The 25,388-nt window shown below is 30.1% G+C and overlaps 2 protein-coding genes across 4 annotated transcripts; both read left to right on the top strand.

Annotated features, from left to right (window-relative positions):
• The first annotated feature begins 274 nt into the window (after positions 1-274).
• On the top strand, positions 275-24,227 carry LOC113519777 (transmembrane protein 245). 3 transcript variants are annotated; one of them, XM_031914334.2, is made up of 14 exons: positions 275-798; positions 1,157-1,303; positions 2,802-3,030; positions 3,668-4,247; positions 4,887-5,058; positions 6,551-6,718; positions 7,477-7,669; positions 7,963-8,147; positions 9,073-9,207; positions 9,925-10,021; positions 15,592-15,763; positions 16,207-16,386; positions 19,057-19,085; positions 20,734-24,227. In XM_031914334.2, the coding sequence occupies exons 1-13, from the start codon at positions 436-438 to the stop codon at positions 19,082-19,084; spliced, it is 2,649 nt and encodes an 882-aa protein (XP_031770194.2). In that variant the 5' UTR covers positions 275-435; the 3' UTR covers position 19,085; positions 20,734-24,227. The 3 variants fall into 3 exon arrangements, with proteins under 3 accessions (XP_031770194.2, XP_026760777.2, XP_031770195.2); XM_031914335.2 differs by having other exon boundaries at positions 278-418; XM_026904976.3 differs by lacking the exon at positions 19,057-19,085.
• LOC113519778 (uncharacterized) lies at positions 12,074-13,933 on the top strand. Its single transcript, XM_026904979.3, has 2 exons — positions 12,074-12,357; positions 12,436-13,933. Exons 1-2 carry the CDS (start codon positions 12,202-12,204, stop codon positions 13,894-13,896), a joined length of 1,617 nt encoding a protein of 538 aa, XP_026760780.1. The 5' UTR covers positions 12,074-12,201; the 3' UTR covers positions 13,897-13,933.
• Positions 24,228-25,388: the final 1,161 nt, after the last annotated feature.

Below are 25,388 nucleotides of genomic sequence, written 5' to 3'. Positions count from 1 at the left end.
CCAGGTTTGTCTGATTTCCTCATACCGTGATGTGTGTGGTGGGACCCTATCAATGATTAAGAAGAAAGAGGCAAAATGCTTTATTTTTAGTCTAACCAACAGATATTTGATGATTTTGATTGTTTTACATTCGTATTCATGCTTTATTATCGCTTACATATAATTTATCCAATGTCTTTGAATTTAATATTTAATGTCATTTCTTAATATCGTATTGTCAATTTAATAATTGTCAGACTCTCTGACACTGACACTACTGACAGTCAAAATAAATTGCACATAAAATCAAAACAAATGTCATGTTAGAAGTTCGAATCCAAATATTTAATTCTCCCAAAATGAAATAAAGTATGATCTCATACATTTGTGACTAGTCTTTATATTCTTTCTTGATAACCTGTGAACGATCGTGATAAAGGTGAATAGTTAACAATCATGCAACAATCCCCATTTGAAAATATTTTTAATATTATTGGTGGTATAACAGAAGGAAACGAAAAGCCTATGAAACATGGTTTCTATAATGCTTTCGCTCTATTTATTTTAGCAGTATGTTGTGTCGCAGTGTATGTTCTATTTCTTATACTTGAGCCTTTTTTCAAGCCTTTGTTTTGGGCGCTCCTTGTCGGTTCCATACTTCACCCTTTCAAATATAAATTATCACAAAAATTGAAAGCATGGTTTGAAGATCTCGACAAATCGAACACCTCTGTGATATTTGGTTTGATGATCATCCCAGTAAATGTTGTGAATTTTGCTTCCGATACTGTAGGTCGTCAATTTATAAACCATTATAAGGTAAGTTTATTTTCTACCTACAAATTTCATCTTTGCCTGCCTGATTGAAGAAAAAATAGGTATCCTGTGTCAATCTTGATGATATCACTCATTACCAAATTTTATTGAAATCTATCCAGCCTTTTAAGCATAGTTCACTTACATACATTCTATAAACTTATTAAATTCTATTCTATTAAGAAAAACTAAGTAAACATTAATTTAAACTTTTTTAATAAATTTAATAATAAGATATATCTGATATTTTCATTTGCAATAAAAAAATTTATGTATTTATAATATAAAATACTGACTTTTATGCTATACATAATGCTGTTTACTGTGTTAAACACAGTCATTGTTTTTTTTATAATTTCAGACTGTGATTGGTTTGCTATCAGTAATTTTTGTGTTACCATGGCTATACAACTCTGTGCCACGGAGCTTCTCATGCATTTTTTGGCAACTGAGTAGCTTTGTCAGCTTCTCCACAACTATGCTCATCAGTGTATGCAGCTCCTATATTGTAAGTCCAATATATTTTTTAATTTTCAATAATAATAATAAAAAAAAAAAAAAACAATTAATGAACCTATGTTTGTTTTTCTACTCATTCATTTGCTTACTACATGAAAGTAGTAATTTATAAGAATAGTTTTTAACATACATGTTTTAATTATTTGTCACAGAAATATTTAAGAATTAAGTAGAGTATTTAAGAGTTAGGTAGTTGCCTACTTGAATAACACAGACAAAAAGTTATTTACTATAAATTTTAACCATTGAGTATATTCAACCAGCAATAAAATTCAGTATCATCATCATTTCAGCCATTATCTGTCTACTGCTGAACATAGGCCTCCCTTATAAATTGCTATTAGGAATGATATAGTAAAGATTCAATATAGGGAAATAAATTAATAGAGGCTTTATGAATTGTAAACATAAATTAAAAAAAAAAATCTTTAATAATATATAAACACAAAATAGAAAGTGTTACTATTAAATTAACAAAGCAAATTATAATTCAATTTGAAATAATGTTAAATTTGAATCATTTTCAAAAAGAAGATTCTCATATTAGGTCTATTATTTACTAGCTGTATTCAAAGCTTTGTCAATCATAATCATTATATAGAGTCAGTACAGTATCAGTACTGAATTTTGTTTAAATCCTGTTTAGTAGTTTTTGCTTGAAAGAATAATAATAATTTTTTTATTGCATATAACTATGATCCATTTTTGTTAATAACAATTGAATTAAAATTATGTTAGAAAAACAAAGAGTCGATTGGGCTGTCATACTAATCACATGATCCTTAGTATTAAGTATAATATCATAAATTAACCTCATAAATTTTTGCATTTACAATAACTACTGTTCTCTTACTGTTCTCTTTTTAATCAAAAGGGTTTAGCCCCATATTGATTTCATACAACATTTGTATACATTTAAGTAATATTAATTTTTATGGAAACAAAATTTTAAATCTAAAAATTGTTTTTATTTTAGGCGATTAATATTTTCTCTATTATTAAATGAAGGTGATACTATATATTAGGTATGTACTAAAAATATCCAAACTTCTATGTTTTTTATCTTAAAAATAAATGAAACATTCATAGATTCAATCATAGATTGCATCATGTTATCAATTTACTATGACTGAATTATTTAATAGAATAATTGAGGTCAATTAAGAACAGTGTTTACCACTGGTACTGATGACTATTTGTTGTTTTGTTATTGAAAATAGTTTAAAATTTATTATTTAGTCGCAAAATCGCTGTATATGAACTTATTATGGTGTGTAGCAAAATATTCTATGTACCTACTATAATGTTATTATAATATTAAATAACTTACTCAAAAATCTTATTCTTGGCCACCTATTATCCAAATATATTATAAAATCTATTTTTAAAAATATAAATCTATTATTAAATCATTATTTAATTTGGTGTGAAATATTTAATAAATAAGAACTATTTATGTAAATATTATAATTTGTTTTCATTTACAGACTTTAACAATAGTCTTAGCATACTTTATAAGTGTGTGGACACTTTGGACTCCAGAAAGAGCTGGGTTATTCAAAACGAGCTCCCAATTGTTATGGCTAGTCATAACCAGCTTCCTGGCCAGCCTGTGTGGGTCTTTTAAAGTCTACATGTTTGTGTTACTGCAAATGTTCTGTGTTATTGGCTTTTCCCTTGAAGTTCTAGATGTACATAGAAAGTTACTGTTGAATGGTAAGTAAACACATAAATTATATATTATTATGCTTTACTTTTACCTATAACGGTATTTGCAAGGCTAGGATATATTGATTAATAGGTATAAATAGTAGCATAGCCGTTTTCCAACCCAAATAAAAAGAGTATTCCAAATTTCACAATGATTAATTGAACCATTAAGGTGCCAAGATGTCACAGACACAATCACATTCAAACTTATAATATTAATAAGGATTATGCTTTATTAATCCTTGTTTCAGTTTTTTTTAAATACACAAGTATTTAAAAATAGAAATGAGTTTGAATCTTAATGTTGTGATTTATATCTACACATGTTTATTACTTCATATCACAGGATAATAGGTTTTGAGAACTGGCCAATTTATTTAATTGTGTAGTACTTATTTATAATTTAGGCTGGCAATGTGTTTTTAGTGTCCATGGGCTGTGGTAATTAGATACCATCAGCTGAAATGATACTCCTTTGTTACCTTTTCTAAAAAGGTAGAAAAAAAAATATTATTATTAAAAGCTAACTTCATATCTGCAATGTTTCTGTAATGCTATTACATGGAAAAACGCTCCACTATATATATAACTATCTTTTTCTCACTTATATTTTGTATAATTAATTTCTTACATGTTTCATTAGATCCTGATGCATCAATGGCGCAAGCTTTACACCAAGTAATTACAAATGGCCATTATGAAGCTAGTCCAAAACAAATAGAGGAAAAACCACAAGAACAAGTCCAACCCAGTGTTAGTGACCAAGAATCTACACCAGAAAAAGATAGCCCGTCTCCTACCACCGCGGAATCGACCATAAAAAAAGATAGTTGGTCTGGAAGTGAAACAATACAGAGTTCACCAAGATTTGCAAAGAAACTATATAAAACTCGAACATTGTCTGATTTACCACTTTCGAATACTAGAATGAAGTCACCATATGACAATCGTTTTATTGCATCCTTCAAACAGAGGTCTCTGGATGATAATTACATGAGGAACAATTTTGATAATGATGAAGAAACAGCTTTGTATTTTAAACTGCTTTTCTTTGGTTGTTTATGCATGCTGGTGTGGAAGCATATATGGTTATTACCTGTGACACTATTTTTTATTGCTATTTATGTTATCAAGAGGTTGCTAGAGTATTTTGGTGTGTGGTTATTCTTTGAAAACCACTACAATCACATTGTGGGAAAAATTATGAATTGGTGGAATCTCAGGTAATAATGTTATTTGGTTAATACTAATACTACTAATAAACAGTAAACTCTGTTATGTCTATGGTACTGCTCATGTCTATAGGCGACGGTTACCACTTTCTATCAGGTGGACCGTCAGCTTGTTTGCCATTCTAACTTAACAGAGTATACTTTTTCGCCCATGATACCCTCCTATGCATTGCCATTCCTGAGGACTCGGGTGTTTTTTTTTAATGCGTGAAAATGGTTTGGTAACCCCATCTGCGCTAACGGGATACGCTGGCAGAGCACCAGTGAAGGGTGATAGATGAGAATGAAAACAGGCCAGTTAGCCCATCATGATGAATTCAACAGGAACTAACCATGATAGTTCCCAGGGGGAACCGCGAGGAGGTCGCCTGGTTGAGTATATTGCTAGCAATAGGATTCTCAGTCTCCATTACTAACAATTCCTTTCCCCCTGGACTCGGATGTTATTCCTCTGTACCCTATAAATTCACTGCCATATCCCACCCTTCAAACCGAAACACAGCCATGCAAACAAAACTGCTTCATGGTAGAAACATGAATGAGACAGAGGTGCCCAAGCAAACGACTTTTGTACAAAGTCAATTATATCCCTGTGGTGAATTACTAATTTATATAATTTTTTTATTGTAGAGAAACTGCGTTGATACCAGCCCATATACGAGGCATAGGGAAGATGTTATCAATCTGCAATAACAGTATTCGCGAGATGGCGTATGGTTCCGTGGATACGGTGTCAACTTGCTTCGTCATAGTGGGCCTTATCCTATTTCTTACTGTGGCCATTATATTTATCTGTATACAGGTATTGTTGTGACCATTACTAAAGTGTAAGTTAGTTGTTTAGTATTATCAACCCACTTCAAAAAGGAAGAACTTAATTTGGTGGTATTTTTTGTTACCTCATAACTCTGTCAGTTACAAACCAAATTGGACAATTCTTTTTTTAACTGAAAGTAAACACTTACAGATTGGTTCCATAAAATTTTTATCAAAATTGGTTTAGTAGTTTAATTTTTAAATCAAAATATCTAGTTTTGATACAACTAAAGAGGTTTTTTTTATGGAACACAATCTTAATTTATTTTTTACAGAAAATGATTTGTAATATCTCATATTACAAGCACAAACTGATATCGATTAACCATGATTTTGGAACATACAGATAGAGTGGGATCGATTGAGTGGTACAATTCTTTATCGTTAAAATAAAAATTTCAATTTGATGCCACAGGGAAATCTTTGTTTTAAATACCAATACAAAGTAAATCCTTATTAATATTTTAATGTACAAGTGAATTTATTTGTGACCTCTTAGTACTTTAATGGCTTGACTAATCGTTATAAAATTTGGTGTACATGCGTTATAAGAGAATGTGAAGGATAATAGGCTACTTTGTATCGTGGTCCGTCAACATATCCCGGTCACGTGGCTGAAGTTGCGGGTAAAATCTGGATTCTAATACTTTTGAATTATACTTTTTTTTTTATACAACTTAGAATGGCGAACAAGCTGACGGCCCATCTGATGGAAACTGGTAACCGTCGCCTATAGATATGAGCAGTACCGTGGACATAACAGAGTATTCTGTTTCGCCCATGATACCACCCATGCGTTGCCATTTCTTAGGACTCAGGTGTTATTCCTCTCTCTAGAGACACGAATGGGACAGAGGTACCCAAGCAATCGACTTTTGTACAAAGTCTCCCTCTGGTATTTCTCTCTCCACTTATTAGTGTTATACTATTGATGTCAAGCAAAAATTTTTATTTTGAAGATAGGTTTAAAGAATGTTGCTACAAAATCGACCCTAATAATTATTGTTAGATAGGGCCAAAGCAATTTGCTCTGCAAGTTAGGTTATTAGAAGCTAATAGCTAGGTTATTAATTTCTATAATGAGTAATGCTTGGTACTAATTCTAATACTCTTGGATTCTAATCACTACGCTGCATGTATTTAATTACTTCATATCATCATCATCACGTCAGCCGTTAATTGTCCGTTGCTGAACATAAGCCTTTCCTTTTTCTTTTTTTTTTACAACAGGGGGCAAACGAGCATGCGGCATAAGGCATAAGGGGTGTTTTGTCAGTAGTTGCCACGCTTGACAGGTGTGTTGGAAACTGCAGTTAGGCTGGTGATATTTTAAGAGGAACATTACTGCCCATCCCTCGAGCATTAAGTTCCCTTAATCGTCTCTTACGCCCACTGGAAAGGAAAGGGTGGTCCATTCTATGCCGGGACCATATGGCGATGCATTTATAAGTTGTTCAATATTGTATGCTATTTTCTAGATATATTCAGAAGCGATAGTGGTGGTGCAACTAAGTGGAAGTCTGTTGAACAGCACGTTTGTACAAAATAGTGAACTCCATGCTTATCTTCCTGAAGGATGGGAAGAAAAACTGGACTCCCTTATTGACAATGCTTACACGTATGGCCGAGAAGGAATCTCTACAGCTGTGAGTATTAATTACGTCATAATCTCTTAATTGATGAGTTAATAACTTGAATAAATGTAAGATTTTTATTACCAAGGTTATAATATGAGAGCTCGTATAATTTCATAATGGTACTATATATGTTTGTAAAAGATTATTACATTATTTTGTTTTAATAAATCATATTTTTTTTTAAATAAAAAAGTTTATGCGCCCTTTTTTACTTTATACAAGCAGTAAGTGTTATTTTTCTTATTTTTGTGTATAATGTAGTGTATTTTATATATGTGTAAATATATTTGTTATTTATATATATTTATTGGTTTAAATATGTATATTTTCAATTATTCCTACTAGTTATTATTATTAGTACCACATTTGAGTATTCTGACACTTCCCTAAGGTTGACTAGGAGAGAATGCTTTCAGCATTAAGTCCGCCTTGTACACATACATGTACTAATGAATAAATAAATAAATAAATAAATAATAATTATTACATTTTCTTGTGCAATCGGATACACCAATAACAGATACAGAGATATGTAAGTGTTGAATTTGAATTATCTACAATCACCTAATAAAGCACACTAATATTGATGACCCAACAATTGTGGCTACTTTATATAAGTATTTTTATTTTTATTATTCGCAACACTTTATAGAAAAATATCCTTACTTCACATATAAACTCCTTTATTTCACTTTTAATTTTAATTTTTTTACATATTAATATTTGCAATAGTATGATCTTTTATTTTTTCTGCTTTTAATTTATAGATCAGAAGGTTATTGAAAGAAGGGGAACCGGACAAAGTAGCTCGCGTCGAACAACAAATTTTGGAGATATGGGACAGAGTGTATCAGAGCTGGGTGTCTGGTCATTTCACCTCTCCCATGGGTCCACAGGTTGACGGCACAGCAATTCAGGACTCATGGGACAACTTTGTAAATGATGTATCTAAGACACCTGGTAAGATTTTTTTAACAGTCTTTAAGTTTTCTTAAAGAATGCGACGGTTAAGATAACTTGATGACAATTTACCTAATATAAATACTTACTTAACCTTTTGACTTTCTTGTGTGGTTCTGGATAAAAGATAGTCTATGTCCTTCTTCATCCTAAATACTATCTCTATGCCCAAATATATGACTTGGTGGAGCTGTCAAATGTTAAGTGGTAACCAATAGTCACTTTCACATTTATAATATGACTTATTGTATGACAGGAATTATTTATAAAAAAAAAAATTATGCATTTACCAGGTATCTTCGACTACACTGGAATAGTGACGTGGGTGCAAGAAAACCTTGGCACATTGAGCGCTATCGCCACCGGCATTTGGTCACCACTGGCCAGCAACATGTCTCTTCTAGCGGGCTCAGTGGGTGCCTTCACTTCCCTTCTGTTCTCTGGCGGAGGAGCTATTATTAATATGTTCATTAACTTAGTGAGTATATCTATTTTGTTTCAATCTGTTAATCCAATAAAAAAGTAATTTTATGTGACTGTTATAGACACTTATGAATTTTTATTATTAATGTATTCTATTTTATATTTTTTATTATTTGAAAAGTAATTTCAGCCAATAATTCTAAATTCAATATAAATAATATTTTTTTCTAAATTCAAAGTAAATAAAATTTATTCTAAATTCAAAATAATATACTGATAGGGAAGGCAGTCTTAATCAGTCATAAACAATACTTCTGTTTTATTTATAAATAGTTGTAAATAGCGTCTTTGCTCACGTGAATTAGAATAAAAAGTAATTTATATGATAGCTAATCCAGTGTATTAGTCCACGAGTGTACAAAATTTCATTCATATTCTTTCATAAAGTATGCTATCATTAAGTAGCATGATCAGTTTTCAACATTTACTATTGACCCTTTAAAAAAATTTCTCCTACGGTTAAGTTCACTACGATTACACCAATTGCTTTGTTCTCTTAATCAATTGAATAAAAATTTTTATTTATAAGTCATCAAGCACAACCATTTTACAAACTCCCATATTTATGATTTTATATAATTCTCATTTTTTCGCGCAACTTCGTACACATAACCAGGATATGTTCATTTATAATAATAGTGGAATTAAATTTATATATTTTGTTACTAAATATTTATAAATTAATATTATATTAATTTAAATGTGAAAGTGAGTTTGTTTGTTACCTTATAGCGCCTTAACGGCTTAACCAATCGCTATGAAATTTTGTATACACGTAGTATATAGAATGGAGAAATATATGGGCTACTTTTTAACCTGGTCAGTAGATACATATGTCTACGTCATGCACACGAATACGCGGGTAAAATCTAGTATGACTATAATTATACCAATGTATGTATATATGTTATTGTTATTAGGTTGTATTCTTTACTACGCTGTTCTACCTGCTGGCGTCCAGCAATGCACTATATAAACCTGTCGAGGTGATCACCCAAGTGCAGCCCAACTTCGGTCCGAAACTTGGCATAGCACTCTCAGTGGCAATCAATCAGGTATTGATCGACATCAGACCATTCATTCCCCTCAGAAAAGTGGCATATGAATTTTCTTCACTTTATCGTTACTCACACGAGATAGAAGAAGACGCCGGACGTAATTGTCTTATTCCATTTCACACATACAGTAGCGATAACGCATCTAGCGATAGATTCGTTTTCCACTTGCTTACGGGGCTAAAAATTATTTTAATTCGTTCTCTATCTTTCGTGATCTAACTTAACTAACCAGAGGGAGACTGTATAAAAGTCGTTTGTTTGGCTACCTCGGTCTCATTCGTGTTTCAACCGTGTAACAGTTGTTTGCATGACTGTGTTTTGGTTTGAAGGGTGCCATATGACAGTAAATTTACAGGGGATATAGGCATCACACGTTAGTTAGTCCTCAGGTATGCCAACGATTGGGGGGTATCATGGGCGAAACAGTATACTCTGTTATGTCTATGGTACTGCTCATGTCTATTGGTGACGGTTACCACTTTCCATCAGGTGGACCATCAGCTTGTTTGCCATTCTAATTTGCTTAAAAAAAACTTCACTCCCTGGTAGTGTGTAAATCAATAGCGCAGGCGTAGTTACCTTTCCAATATTAGGTATATACTAAAATATATCCATTTTTATAAATTTAATATCGTGATGGTTTCAAAATACTTTCAACATATTTTATGTACTATATTTCTATATGTATATTTTATATATTACATATATTTCTAGGTATTTAGGGCTTCCTTCAAAATGGCTCTGTTTTACGGACTGTGGACGTGGCTAGTGCATAACCTGTTTGGAGCCAAGGTCGTTTATTTGCCTTCTGGTGAGTACTATTTTTTTATAGTACGACATACAACCACACAATCCTGAGTGAACAATATGATCTATGAATATGATCAATCGAAAATATGTTTTTCTTTCAAATATGGGTAGCACTATGTTGGCTCACTAAGTACTTATTTGATATTGTATCATTCGTACATTTCATCTTTTTATGCATACAGACGACTTGCTTTTATCCCGCTACTTTATACACATGAATTTAAAACATTTTCTGGCCATTTTCAGATGGCATATTTAGATAAAACTTATAACAGTTTTTAAGTTACACCTTTAGGAATAATAGGAACTTAAGCGATGTACGGAACAAACATATAGGCAGATAAAATATCTAAAAATTATTGTTTGTTAAAACTAAATTACTACACCGACTTTGATAAAATTTCTTTTGGACTAATCTATAAATATATTCTTTTAGATAAAAAAATCAAATTGGTTTAGAACTGAAAGTGTTATGAGGTATAAAAAAATACAACTTTTGAAAACCTTCTTTTTGAAGTCGGTTGAAAATAGAGGCATGACTTATTGGATCTCTAATGGTTGGCCAATAATGTTTTCGTTATTTGTTTTGTTGCATATTGGCACAATAATCCTTCTTAGAATGTCAATTTTATGATTTTATTTATATGGGCGTCACATTGTGTTCTGTGTAGTTGATGTCAATCAGTGTTGTTCATGTTTATGATTACCTATTTTCATTAAGTTGGTCGTAATTTTGTTGCTTTTCCAATATATATATTAAAACATTGAATTTATAGATACGAAATAAATAATATTCTTGTTCTTTTAGAAAATAAATAATAGTATATTTGCTTTTCTGCGATAGACATAATTAATTACTACACGCTTATCAGTACATGACCTCGAGAGTCGACTCATAAAGCAGACTGCCTACTAGTAATATTAGATATTAGTGATCTGTAGGTGTGTATGTGAACTAAAAATAGGTACATATACATTTACAAATATAATGATTTGGGTTAATGAAATCTTTTTATAGAATTTATCTTGAATTTTACGTAATATTCACGCTAGCAATTAATGCGGAATATGGAGAACCAAGCATTTTTTGTTATAATTTATTTAAACAATTTCTCGTTACATTTGTTATACTACAAAAATGACAAAGAAGTCAGCCCATAGCCTATGGACTGTGCTTTAGACGTCTGCAGTAATGTTAGGAGTGTCTTGAGCGTGTTGTCGACCTTGAAAAATTCTTGTGTTATTATCTCGTGTTCCGGGATTACTTGGATGTAAAAAAGTATTTTTTTTATATAAATGTAGAGCATTTATAATATAATATAATATTAAGAGATTTAACCGAAGAGAATTTTAAATTTCAAATTTGATACCGGGGTTTGCATTGTTTCGTTTTTAAATAAATTTAAATATTTTGATTACCGTAATGCCTAAAGTATCAAAAATGATGCCAAATGTTTTTTTCAAAATAAATATATAAAAATATCGTTTTGATTTTTTTACTATTTTTTCCCATTAGTAAACACATTAAAGGATGCACTTCTATATTTTTTAATTTGATTTAAAAAATTAAGCTTTTAAGGGTTAAGCCTTCATCTGTTTTGATTTTTGAAGGGTCATTACTTTGTATATTGAGGTATACAAAGTTGAGCATGGATTAAGTCTTTATTATACAAAGTATAAGAGATCAGATCATCACCTGATTTCTTTTTTACTCTTTGTACTTTCCATTATCTAAAAACTTAAAACTACATACCTACCTAGCGAATACCTATTTATATATCTCATCTTTATTTGCACGTAACGTATAATCTGTTATATTAAAAAAATCTCTTAGATATATAGGTACTATAGAATATTTAAAAGTTTGTTTTTATAATAGGTATGTAATTATAATCTATTTTGCCCAGAGTTATGCTTTTAGCAACAACAATTTCTTTTTACGTCATCGTATTTTTTTAAACACTGCAAATAATATATCAACATTTAAAAAATAATGATATGTCATTGAACTAATAATTTCGTCCGAACAGATAAATACTCGCATTTTTTATATTATACGTTTAGCAGAGAATTATCTCTGGATGATATTCATTCGCGTCGGATGTGATACATTTACGCCCGCGTCTTACTCAGTATATTTCATAATACAGAGAAAAATGCCATTGGGTCGTACTATAGAAAATGAATTGCAAAAATATTTTATTTTACGGCATCATCTTACTCCAATCAGCTGTTGGCATCAGAATTAACTTCACAACTTGTCAAAACTCAGAATGGAATTGTGTGAATAACTTGCCTAATGAAATTGTTTATACATGTTCTCTCGTAAGGAGCAACGTAAGTAATACTAGCCAAATTACTATATTTTATTGCAAATACGTTAAGTAAGTAAATGTTTATTTTTATTTGTTTTAGAATTTCATAATACACCTCAAAGATTACTACACGGATCACATAAAGAGTGTAACCGTGCAAAATTGTAGAGACATACGAGTTGTATTGGACTGTCCTATATTGCAGAGACCTTCACAATTACAACGGTTTAAAATAAAGGACTGTGATCGACTCGAATTTGTTTCTTTGTCCACTAATTCTTTGTTACAAACTCCGCCTGAGGTTACAATAGAGAATGTTAGAGAAATCGTGTCATTTCCGAGACAATTATTTAAATCTCCGATAACGAATACTGAATTAAAGTGTTCAGGGTCAAGTTCACTAAAGAAAATACGAATATTAAATAGCAAAATAAATACAATTAAAACGAGAGCCATTTACAATGTCACTGGAATAAAAAGTATCGAATTTCAAAATGTAACAATATCTAATATTGAAAATCAGGCAATAGAAACAATTATGGGCAATGATAATACAGTGTTTTCAATTATCAGCAGTAATATTGATAACGTAAACTCTAAAGGCATAGTAATACAGTGCGCATCTGCTACTATAGCTGACAATGTGTTTGGAGATATAATGGCTAATGTAATAAATATAACATGCGATTATTTACGTGTTACTGGTAATAAGTTTAAAACGATTACAGGTCTTGTATTTAATTCCGCTAACATTAATATAAGTAATAACGATATAGACTCTCTTAAAAGCACTGCACTTGCTGCCGTCAAATGTTCAAAGAAAAGAGCGAGGAAAAAACAGTTTAATTTTTCAAGCAATCGAATTAAACATGTAGAGCCAAATTCACTTTTATTTGATTATAATAGTTGTAAAAGTGCAGCTGCAACTGTAATATTTAGTCAGAATAAAATAGATTGTAAATGTCGGAATATAGCATTCTTGAACTCGGTTTCTTCAAATCGCGAGCTAAGCAATATCATTTTGGATGTAACTTCGAATAATACTTGCCTACATGTTCCATGCCTACTTCCTGTAGATATCGTAAAGTTGCTACAAGAGAGCGATATGTGTCAACTGAGCCTCGATAATAAAGTTATGTGTTTACTATATAATGATAAGCATTCGAAGAATAATGAAGTAACAACTGATGAAGAAATCACTGTACCACCTCCAACTTTCTATTTGATAAGGCAAGCTAATTTGAATGACGGTGACGCGAGCGCACCTATGACGGCTGTAGATAAGGACGATCTACTCAAAGATAGTCATTTGAATATGACAAACAGAACGACTGTTAAAATTGTGTTCGATTCATCCAGAGATTTTGTGGAAACGTTGAGAAGTACTGGTACTAATAGAGCTAGGAAAGTAGAAGTACACGATCCTTCTACTAAAAATGAATATACCAGTCGTAATAGAAATACAGTGGCACACGACAAGCAGAAAGCATTAGACTTCTACAAATATGTTTACGCGCAGTTAAGATCTCCAAAACCAAATGAAAATAAGAAAAGGAACTGATTATTTTATAAAATTAAATAAATATTGTTTATTTACATATAGTTGTTTTTGTTACTTATTATACGTTGGGAATTAGCTTGTAAAATTTTACTTGTCTCATGTGATATTTCATGTATTACGCCAAATCATACATAATCTCACAAAGAGTGCTACAAAATACTCTATAGTGATATCGTAGGTAGTCGCTGCATTCGAATTTATTCGTGAATCATCGGCTGCGTTCGGTTAGTAGTGACTGGAAATTGCAGCACAGAGCCAACTGGGCCGTACAGAACGGGCAAATAGAGACTTTATCACACTGTTATAAAGTCTCTATTCGCTCGCTCTTATAAAAATCATAATTTATATTTTACTTTTCATAGCAAATAGTAGCGAGGGCGACATTAAGTCATTGCTAGTGAAAATCTCGTATTGTGATTTGTAGCAGCTGATATCATAGTGTATAAACATTAGAATTTCCCTAAATGTCAATGAATAAAATATAGTAATAATTTCAATGCCTATTAAATACTAACAACATGAAGTTTTTAAAAGTAATTCTACAATGTGTAAAGGATCTATGTAGATAAAAATAATGAAAACATTGGAAACATCTGATCGGATAAACATCTGATATCTGATGTCTATAAGTTATAGTAACTGACCGAAACAATTTAACATTGTAGTGTTTATTTGATCTTGATAAAATTTTTAACATACATAGTAAATTTTGAATACAGCATTTTATACTCGGTAATAAGTAAAATTCGAATATTGAGAAAGATGGAATTATTTTTTTTTTATGATAAACTTGGTCAATACGCCACAATAGGTTATGGCAACATTAAATCGATATAGTAAAATTATTTATAAATATTATGCTTGTGTTTTTTTATCTTTAGTTTCAATTATCTAATATTAAATGACAGCACTTATCCCTTTTTGAATATTTTATATTACACGTAAGCCTTATAAAAAATATGTTCACGACTATAATCCCTAATGAGAGAAACTCTAACGTAACTCTCGACGTTGTAATATTTCGCCGAAGATATTTTAAAATTTTCAAGTATATTATATAACCTTCAATGTTCTAAATTCTATATAATCAAACAAAGAGCTTAGTAGAAACTCAAACTATTTTCATAAGCACAATTAGTTTAATTTTTTATGTGACGTAGTACAAGAAATACGTGTAAATTCTTACCTTTGTGTGTGTTTATGGTGATAATTCACAATATTTTTGTACTACAAAGGGGGCCAACAGTGTACCTGTGTAAGAGAAGGGAAATTTGAAATATACTATATAAAATCGATTGGTTCACATGGCAATAGTAGGCTAAAATCTTCCTTTTATATAGAGACCCGAGACAGGTATTTGTTGAGCTGATAATGACTTAGTGATGACAGTTCAGTTGGATAACGTTTGAGCACGGTTTGGATGCCCCTAGATCGAATTCCAATCTCTCAAATTTCCAGCATTAAATAATTTAAAAATTACTGTTTCTAGCTCTCTTGCGCGCAGTAGGTTTTGGAGGGCACGTAAAGCCGTCGTTTGGTAATATATATCAGAGGCCTTAAATCAAAGTAACAAAGGCTGCCTCTTAATATGAGAAAGCACCATCTTTATACAAGTAGTAGTGTAAGCGGTAATGGGCTATTAATTTTAATTAAAAACAATTTTTTTTTTCAAACAAATTGATTTATACATTTCAGTACTAGCGGCAGTGTTAGGAGCGGCACCGTTCCTCGGCCCCTACTTAGCTGGCATACCGGCAGCTCTGGATGTGTGGCTGCAGGGCAGGCCAATGGCTGCCCTTCTTCTGCCCATAGCACAAGCGGCTCCTATAGCATTCCTGGATGCAGCTGTTTATGCCGAAATTAAAGAGTAAGGATATGTATATACTTTGAAATATAGAATACAGAACTTGTGTGACTAATATTTTTATTAGATAGATATTAGAGCATTCAACATAAGTAAAGGTTTTGTTCTAGAAAAAAAAAACTGTTCTTAATCGTGACAAAACCAATGATTTAAAAACTAAATTACTTAACTGATTTTGATAAAATTTCTTTGGAACCAATCTGTAAGTATATTCTTTCAAATAAAAAAAATCCAATTCGGTTTATAACTGATAGTGGTATTAGGTAACAAACATAAAAAAAATACTACCGATTTGAGAACCTCTTCCTTTTTTAAAGTCGGTTGAAAAGATGCACGATTTAAAAATATGTTACAAAAAATCTTATGACGGCACCACTGCAAAAAATGACATGAAAATATATTTAAATATTTATTATTTACACAATTATATGTATTTAATTTTCCAGCGGTGGCCACCCATACGTGACGGGGCTTGCCATTGCCGGCGGTATTTTCTACCTCGGGCCCGAGGGCGCTATACTCGGCCCACTACTCCTCTGCTGTCTAATGGTGGTCCTCAATCTCTCCTCCACTTTCCTCAGAGACACTCCTTCCGAGGAACGAGCGGCTCTACACTCACGGGCCAGGTAAAACGATGCTCTCAATTTTTGGTGAATAACTTTAAAAGAAAATTTAAACATGATTTGGGTTTAAAACTATCAGCTTGACAGCTATGAACAGGCTTATTTATGAGGACTCATCCCGTTATCTAACAGCATTTTAGTCAAATTTCAACAAGAATAAGTAATTTTTAAAACAATTTAGGTTTATTCTTGAAATTAAACCGAAATGTTTTTGGGTAAATAGTGCATATTATATATATATATATATATATATATATATATATATATATATATATATATACCGGATTTTATTACTAACATTCTATGGTATGTGTCTTTTTAAAGGACGAATAAATTTTTGCTTCTTTAGCCAATGAAATACGATTAATAAACAAGTGTTAAAAAAAAAAAGAAATTAAATTGATTTTATTTATTTTGACAACCAATACAATTGCTGGTTGTATAACAAATAATTAATAGTAAACGAATTATCTGTCATACTCGTGAACGAGGGCTGCTCCTTCTGTTATGTTTGCGAGTGTATTAATTTACACTTAATATACACATAAATATTCTTTTGTAATACATAAAAATTGTAATCAGTTCGAAATGAGTAACTTTTGCCTCTTTTTATTCCGCAATGTGAAGGCGTAACATTATTCGTTATGACACATATATCAAAATTGGCAATTATAGTTACATATTATTTTATGATTGTATTATCACATTGTATAGGAATGGTGTATCTAGTGTGTGCTATGGATACAATGGATTTTCTATTTGATAATTTCTATGTGATGCGAATGAGGTCTGGTTCTTAATAGTTAATTTTTAACAGTAATAATTGATAGACAATATATTACTATTTTTTTTAATTAAATTATAATGTACTAGTTACATAAATATTAAGTTCTGGAAGTAATGCATTGGAAAGAAATTTAATAATGGTTATCACAGTGAACAGGTGGCTATCAGCTTGTTTATAAAATTTCATTCTAAGTTTTATAAAAGAATTAAAAAAATAACGTAACATTAATCTTTACTAATAAGTATAATTTGTTATAGAATTTTAATGCTATAACCAATAGTTATAACATTTGGTATGGAGAAAAATATAGGCTACGATAAATCCTGGTCAAACAGTATATCCTGATCATGGAAACGAATTCGCGCGGAAAAGTTAGTGTAGAATAAAACATATGAAATCAGTCCCACAGGAAGTATGCATTAAAAACACAAAAACGATCTCATACGTTTACACATGTTATCATATTAAATTTATAATAGCTGTGTATAACACAGACGATAAGGCAACATCGGTGATATCTCTTGGGTGTTACGTGTTATATTAAGCATGTGAATCAGGTTTTTTAATTTGTTCGGTGGCCTAATTGTGAGTCACAATATTTCTAAATTTATATTATCTACTCGTAGTTCAACAATTGTATCCTGTTTAATAAGAATCTTATCTTAATTGCGTATCAACTATCACAATATTTTTGTCATATTTGTTTTGTTTGTTACATAAAAATGGGACATGTTATTTATTATAATATTTTATAGATACATACGACTTACTATCTATTTAACAGCGTCTTGACGGTTTAACCCATCGTCATAAAACTTAACACACAAGTAGTATTTTTTTATACTTTATTTGCATTATATAATATAGGAAGTAAGCAAGGCAATTAATAAATTCAACGATACAATTGTATAAGTACAGTAAGGCGGTTTTATTACTGAGAGCAATCAGTATTTGTAGTGGAGAGGGACATAAGTTACCTTTAACCTGGGTAAACTTATTAATTAACGTATCTAATCACGTGTCTAATCCCATGTAAATTGCTTTATGTTAATTTGGTAAATAAAATCGAACATTAATGTTACTAAACAAAACAAATTATTAAAAAAAAAAACACCGGATCAACCAAGTAATAATTTATGCTAATTATTTATTAAACATAAGAAATATACAATATCATTACGTTGGACCCCTATTTTAAATTGGAACCTATGAATTTTTGTATATGTTTATAAAGTTCATGAATATGTGAAGCAAAAGCTCCAACCATGCTATATCATCATCATCATCATGCAATATTATAAAAATCATTATTTAGATACTTATAATAAATATTTAATTTATTATTGAATGATCAACAAATTTATTATTGATGAAAAAAAAAACTTGTGGAAAACAGCAGCGTGGTTTGTTTATTTATCCTCAATCAATCTGCTTCGCCTAACATTCACACAATAAAAAAATGAGAATTGAGAACTCCTTTTTAAATATCACAATCTTTTATACTTCTTCATGCATTATTTCCAGACAGAAATAATTAAAATATACAAACCTGTATTATATTAATTACATGAAGGTTACTGTTGCGATTTCACATAAATTGTACTTATGTATAATATTATCTTTTTTGGCGACGTTTTGAAAACAATTGTTTGCCATAATTATGAATTATATAAAATAATAATATACACAAAAAATGAACTAATACTAATTTGTATTTGATTGATTTATATTGTATTTTATGGTTGTTAAGTCAGTTGAAAATTATATATAATTAATTGTCTTTCATATACCAGGACTTCGTTCGCAATTACACTTTGTAAATAATACTCAAATGGTAATCTCTTTGATTGTAATTTGTAAAATGATTTCGCATTTTGTTGATTTAGGTCATTATTGGGATTATTTAATTATTAAGGTGTGTATTAATAAAATATTTTTCAATATTTTTTATATGTTTTGTTCCAAATTTTAATGGATTATTTATAAGTATTATGTAGATTTTTATTGATACATTAGTCGTAATATGGAGACCTCCATGGGGCAGCAGTGGGCAGTTGGCTTGCGTAAATTAGTCACCGGGTTTGATTTTTCTGCACTGGCTCGGGTCTGGTTGTTTTAAATTGTGTTCTCGGATGTTCATTGCCTGGTTCTTCAAAACGTAGGGTATTCATGCTTGAGGAGCAGGCAGTTAGTGTGATTGTACTGTATTTTATAATGTGTCAATAAAAAAAAATGTAACGAATATCATTCTGTTGAAATATAATGAACGAAAGGGACAAAACCTGTAAAAAGTAACTTGTATGTTAGCTGTTTATGCACTAATTCTGTATGTTTAGTGTTAGTTCCTGAATTGAGCACCTGATGATTTGTGTAGTTTTCTGTTTGTTGGTAAGCACTTGAAAATTATTGCATGTATATATGCATGATTAGTATATCATTGAGACCTAGCCCCTGATGTTGGGTTTTATTTATTCTTGTAATTTTTTCTATATCTGCTTTTATTTTTGCATGATTTTATATATTAACAAATCAAAGGATTAATAGTGCATAATATTAATTTACTAGATAACAATTCACAAAGAATTAACTGAGAAGAAAGGGAAAGAGTATTAATTAGTTCACTACAAATAATTCTAATACTAAGTGTGTATAAATGGTACAAAACTTTATTATACTACTGACGTATTTATTTTATATTTATTTACTTTAAAATCGCACCTTTTAGAGAATTATTATGAATTTATTACTGCTTCTCATGAATTTATTAATATTTCTATTCTTTGATTTCGGACATGCTTATATAATATAATCATGAATCAAAAGTAAATCAAGACTTTATGCATAATTAAAAAGAAGCATAACTAAAAAGAAGGTACCTATGTAATAAATATACGTATATATACTGATACACTCACATGCATACACACACTAAGCACGCACGCATGTACTATGCACGCACGCACGCACGCACGCACGCACGCACGCATGCAAATTCGCATACACAAAGGTAGAGACGCACTATATTATAACTAAATTGCCGTTAACGAATTATAACATGATTTTGAATACATACAATCACGCACGATGATGTATGATTATTTTCACTTTTGTTTTAGCTCGAAGTCCATTTTTGGAATAATTTGTTATTAAAATATTGTATATACAGATTAAAATCAAAATCATTAGCATCTTTTAGGTAGTCCTTTATCAATGAATTTCTACATTTCAATTATAGGCTTGATAAACAAAAAAAAAAAAGAAAAAGAAAAAAAAAGTCATACTAACGGGCCTTAGTTTTAATATTAAGCTTAACTGGCAGAACACTTAACTAACTAACGATTTTCTTCTTCATCTTATATGTTTTCGTATAAGTAGTAATTGGTTTATGTTTGTATTTATTAAAATTTATTAAGTATAATTTATATTTTAGACTCTTCTGATCTATAATATAATACAGTCGCATAATAACTTAATAATGTATTAATTACTTCAGATTAAATCAATGTAATCAATGTGTTTTATATTTTATAACGTAATCATAATAAATGTATATTTGTTTGCAGGCTCGGTGTTTACCTCTGATGGGCTTGCATGGGCGATTAATGCTAATATTATTTTCATAATGTCAGATGTTATATGCAATGTTGGAATAAAGGTAGAATTTTAACTAGTACCATTGTCATGTTCTACAGCGTAAGGCTTGATCAAAGTTGGTGTAAATCAGAATAAAATGTTATAATTTTAACAAAGTTACCAGTTTCAATATGATACGTATTTACTAGCTGAAATTAATAGTTGCATGAATACTATGTTGTATGAATCTTGTATTCGTATATGCATATAAGGTTTATTCCTCCATATGAACGCACACGTAGTGATGTTATGGTAAATTAAATCTTAATATAATGACACATTAGGTCAATAATACGATTAAGGTTTGCACAGTAAAATTAATAATTAAGTCTAACGTCAACATTGTTGCTCATGGAGTAAATAAACATGTCACAAAATTATGGCCGACTGCTAATATACAATAAATTTTATGTGAAGTTTTTATAGTCGATCTTATGATTATTAAATATATATGAGTAAGTATTAAGTATATATATATATATATATAAATTTACAAGAAGACATTCAGTTCAGAATTGACGGCGATATCGTGTGACATGATGATATATATACACACGAAGAAAAATTACCATAAATTGATAACCTGTATCTTTTTTAGTCACTTTAAAAATTAGTAAATAAAAAGTTACATAATACTGTTCAGATATAGTTAAAAAAAACTATGTTTAATTAATACCTTACTTAGCCATCATTAGTTAAAAACATAGATCATATACAGAAAGATGAACGGCCATCATACGAATACTTCGCCAAAAACATTTGTATGACTCCATACATCCACTATTAGCATATTGAGTTTTGGATAAATTTCAACGGAAATTGGCATAGCTTATAACAATTGAGTTATGCACAATATATTAATCGAAATCGCAGATGGTAAATTTTTTACGAGTACCTATTATAGTAGAAATAATTGGAAGTAATCATGCAATATTAACGCTATAATTAATAACATATTCCAACGAAGCCATATTTTATGTATAATGTTATTCTTATAGCATGAAATGTAAATAATTTATATAAATTATTATACGAATCACCAAGAGTTATCTGTGTTTATAGTGGGTCCATTCTGAGATAAGAATAAAAAAAAATATATAACCAAATCGTTATCGTAAGGATCAATATGAGCTAAATTTCTAATAGATTTCAGTTACAGTTAATTATAAATTTAGTTTATAATGGTCCATAAAACAATAATTTTGCAAAACTATCAAATTAAAATATTGGGTTAAGAGAATTTTAAAGAAATGCCGACCCAGAATCGACCCCAGTGTTCGTTTGAACTAGTTGCATGTAATCGTGAAACTTACTCACGTGACGTCTATAGTATCGTAATATTAATACATATTATATGTAATAACATCATAGTTTTACAGATAAAATGCCTTATAAATTCTTATATAGAAGAAATGAAAAGCCTAAGTAAAAGCCTACAAAACATAATAATTGTAGTTAAGTATTTGCCGTCTGAAGAATCTGGTAGTAACACGGAATCTGCGGAATGCTAGGTGAGAGATATGATTAGAAAATTGTAGAACCAAGTTTACTGTTCCGTATCCAATGTCTAAAAAATTCTTCAGACTCGCATTCTCCGTGTAGGTACATATTTATCACATTGTCAAATGATCCGTTATATATAATTCTTGTATTGTATTTTTATTAAATTGTATCTCCAAAGAGTTTCGTTTTCTGAGTTTTATGTGCTACAGAAAACTCAGTTTGAAAAATGTCCAGATTATTAATTTTGATTCCATCATCTCTAATCTTAGTCATCGTTGATGAAGCTTGGAGTCACGGTGCAATACGTCTTCTTGCTCTCTCTTTCTTATTGAACTAGATTTTATTGCTATCTAGCTTAGTAAGTAATATCCAAGCTGCAACACAATTTGAAAATTTTAAACCAAAGAGTAATACTATTATTTATACTACAGAATTATATATTTGAGAAATAAGAAAATAATTATAACATTTGTGATTATTTTAAATGGTGCTTATTAGAATACGATGTGTTACTAATTAAACCCCTTGTTATAATTTCAAAATTTATTTTGAAATTGTGTAATATTTTCAAAAATCTTTTACAATGTTAAAATAGTGATGATCAACGTTCATGTTTGAATTAATATACATTAATATTATTTTTTATTGCTATAAAATTGAGATAAGTTCAAGATTCTTGAAGTCAGAGTGACGTTTTCAATATATTTGTTCTGCTATAGATTTTGAAACTAGCAATTTTGTAGCATTTTTCATGAATTATACAAATATGTAGATATAAGATTGAATGTTGTCGTCGGAAATGAATGTCATTCCGTTTATTTATTGCTTTAAAGTTCTATATGTATATTATATGTAATAAATCTTAATTCAGACTCAGTGGGGCTACTCTTAAATTCTTAATAAAATTCCAATAAATTTATATTAAAATTGAGACGTTTCACACTCTCGAATTGCAATAATAGCGACGTAATGTTTCTATATTGTTGTGATAGATACATATTAGTGGAACTTATATTGTAAACTATTGTAAACTGATCCCAGATATAACTTAATTCCTAACCGTTGTTTCATAAGTGCAGCATAAAATTGTCCTTGGCAATGGATTGGATTGATATTGGATTCTAGAGTAGACCTGCTGATCTATAAACTATATTTTTAGTCTTCGTGTGGACGTTTCAGTTCAGATATTAAATGTTTGATCACAATTTTGCTACATTAATGATCTTGAAAAAAACAAGAATCTAGAAAATGCTATTTTTAATAATATTTGTAATGATTTATAATGTTTTGTGATAATTTTGTATATTTATATTTGCTTTTTTACTAAAAATAAACCTTATTGTTCATAAAAAGTCCAATGCTCTTATAAACTTTTAGCTATTGCACTGTTTTGTCTCTTTCTTCAGTGCTAAATACTCAATGTGAAAGAAAGTGATAAAACAGTGTAATAGTTAAAACGTGTTTGTAGAAGGTTTTAGTTTTTATGAATAAAAGGGCTAAAAATAACGCGGACGACATACATATATTCACTTTGCTATTTAAAAAAAGTACTTAATTACAATGTACACAAGTAGCTGTAATGGCAACACTAAATTTAACGTCAAGTGCTAGATGCTAAAGATGTTCACTTTCATGAATAAAATCGAAAAAGGAATGTAAGATATCTTTTTCGTTACACCTTGCAATATATCAAAAATTAAAATAGTGTTGAAATTATAGCTACTGCTGAATTTTATCTACTAATTTACTCGAAATATATAAGCAACGCCATATTCGATATTTAAAAAAAAATATGCTATTAAACCAGCCCTTACCAGTTCATGAAAAATCGTCCAAAGATTATTTTAAAAGCACTGCTGCATGATATTATATTGCAAATATATTCGTATTTAATTACTTTGAAATAAATATATTAATTTGCTTCCATGTTTTATTTATAATCACATTATTCTAATTGTAATTGAAAATATGTGTGATGTTTTAAACTGTATGATATATAAAATACTTAGAGTAGGTACGTTATATTTTATACTAAATCTATGGTGTAATAAATCTTATAAGTGAAACAGTAAATGACTTCGAAAAATAATTCTCATACGGGAACTTAATTACCTATTTACTAGATAACACTGAAGGAATCTAAGGTGTATAAAACAGATGATATATGTATAAAAGAAAGAAAAAAAGAGGTAGAATAGCAAACAAACACGGCTCATCCGATGGAAAGTAATAATCGCCGTCTAGTCATGAGCAGTACTACGTCATAGTGTATTCTGTGATGTTCATGGTACCTTCTACGCGTTGCCTTTCCGAAGATAAACTTATAAAAATTGCAATAATTGTATTCTAAGAAGAAGAGTTGGACCTATGGTTGACTGGGAGAGAATGCTTTTAGCATTAAGTCCGCCATGTACACATATTTGTACTAATGAATAAATAAATAAATAAAGAGTTGTTCTTTAAAAAATGTAATTTCTGGAATATCACCCGTGGTATTACGTCTGCGGGGTTTGCATAGGATAGTAGATAATAAACATGACTGGCCATATTCTTCACCCCAATATTCAACACCCGTGTGTCTGCTTACCTATATCTAAATAAATATTATAAAGAGATTTTATTTTTTCTATGTTTGCAATAGATGACTATAAAGGATGCGAAATAAAAAACCGATTTTTCGATGCTGCCTATGCACTGACAGAGCACGCACTACAGCACTACTGTGCTCAGTATTTATTTTTTATTTATAAAGGACTGTATTAAATAAGTGGTTAAATTTATATTAGTGTACAGGTAAAAATAATAATAAAAATAAACTAAAATCGTAGTGCGTCGCCTACAGATGATATTAAAAATTATTCAAACGATTTTAATAATTCTTTCACATATAGAAAGCTACATTATCAGCGAGTAACATAGATTACATATTATATATTATTAGATAATTAAGAGATCCCTACGAAAATTACAATAATGTAACCCAGTGTCAAAAATTTACTTCTAAAATTTAATATAGAATACTAATTTATATATTAACTCGTGCGAGGCTAAGGCGGGTCCTAGCAATGTTTTTATATTTTTA

Source organism: Galleria mellonella, unplaced genomic scaffold (genome assembly GCF_026898425.1).
Source record: "Galleria mellonella isolate WM207_F2 unplaced genomic scaffold, CSIRO_AGI_GalMel_v1 utg65, whole genome shotgun sequence".
Lineage (NCBI taxonomy): Eukaryota > Metazoa > Arthropoda > Insecta > Lepidoptera > Pyralidae > Galleria > Galleria mellonella.
Note: the sequence above shows the minus strand (reverse complement) of the source record. Positions and strands in the feature narration are given on the sequence as shown.

Coding starts and splice junctions, on each gene's coding strand:
- LOC113519777 (XM_031914334.2), top strand. CDS start 436: ATGCAACAATCCCCATTTGAAAATATTTTTAATATTATTGGTGGTATA. Junction 3,031..3,667: donor TAGAAAGTTACTGTTGAATG/GTAAGTAAACAC, acceptor ATGTTTCATTAG/ATCCTGATGCATCAATGGCG. Junction 5,059..6,550: donor TTATATTTATCTGTATACAG/GTATTGTTGTGA, acceptor GCTATTTTCTAG/ATATATTCAGAAGCGATAGT.
- LOC113519778 (XM_026904979.3), top strand. CDS start 12,202: ATGAATTGCAAAAATATTTTATTTTACGGCATCATCTTACTCCAATCA. Junction 12,358..12,435: donor GTTCTCTCGTAAGGAGCAAC/GTAAGTAATACT, acceptor TATTTGTTTTAG/AATTTCATAATACACCTCAA.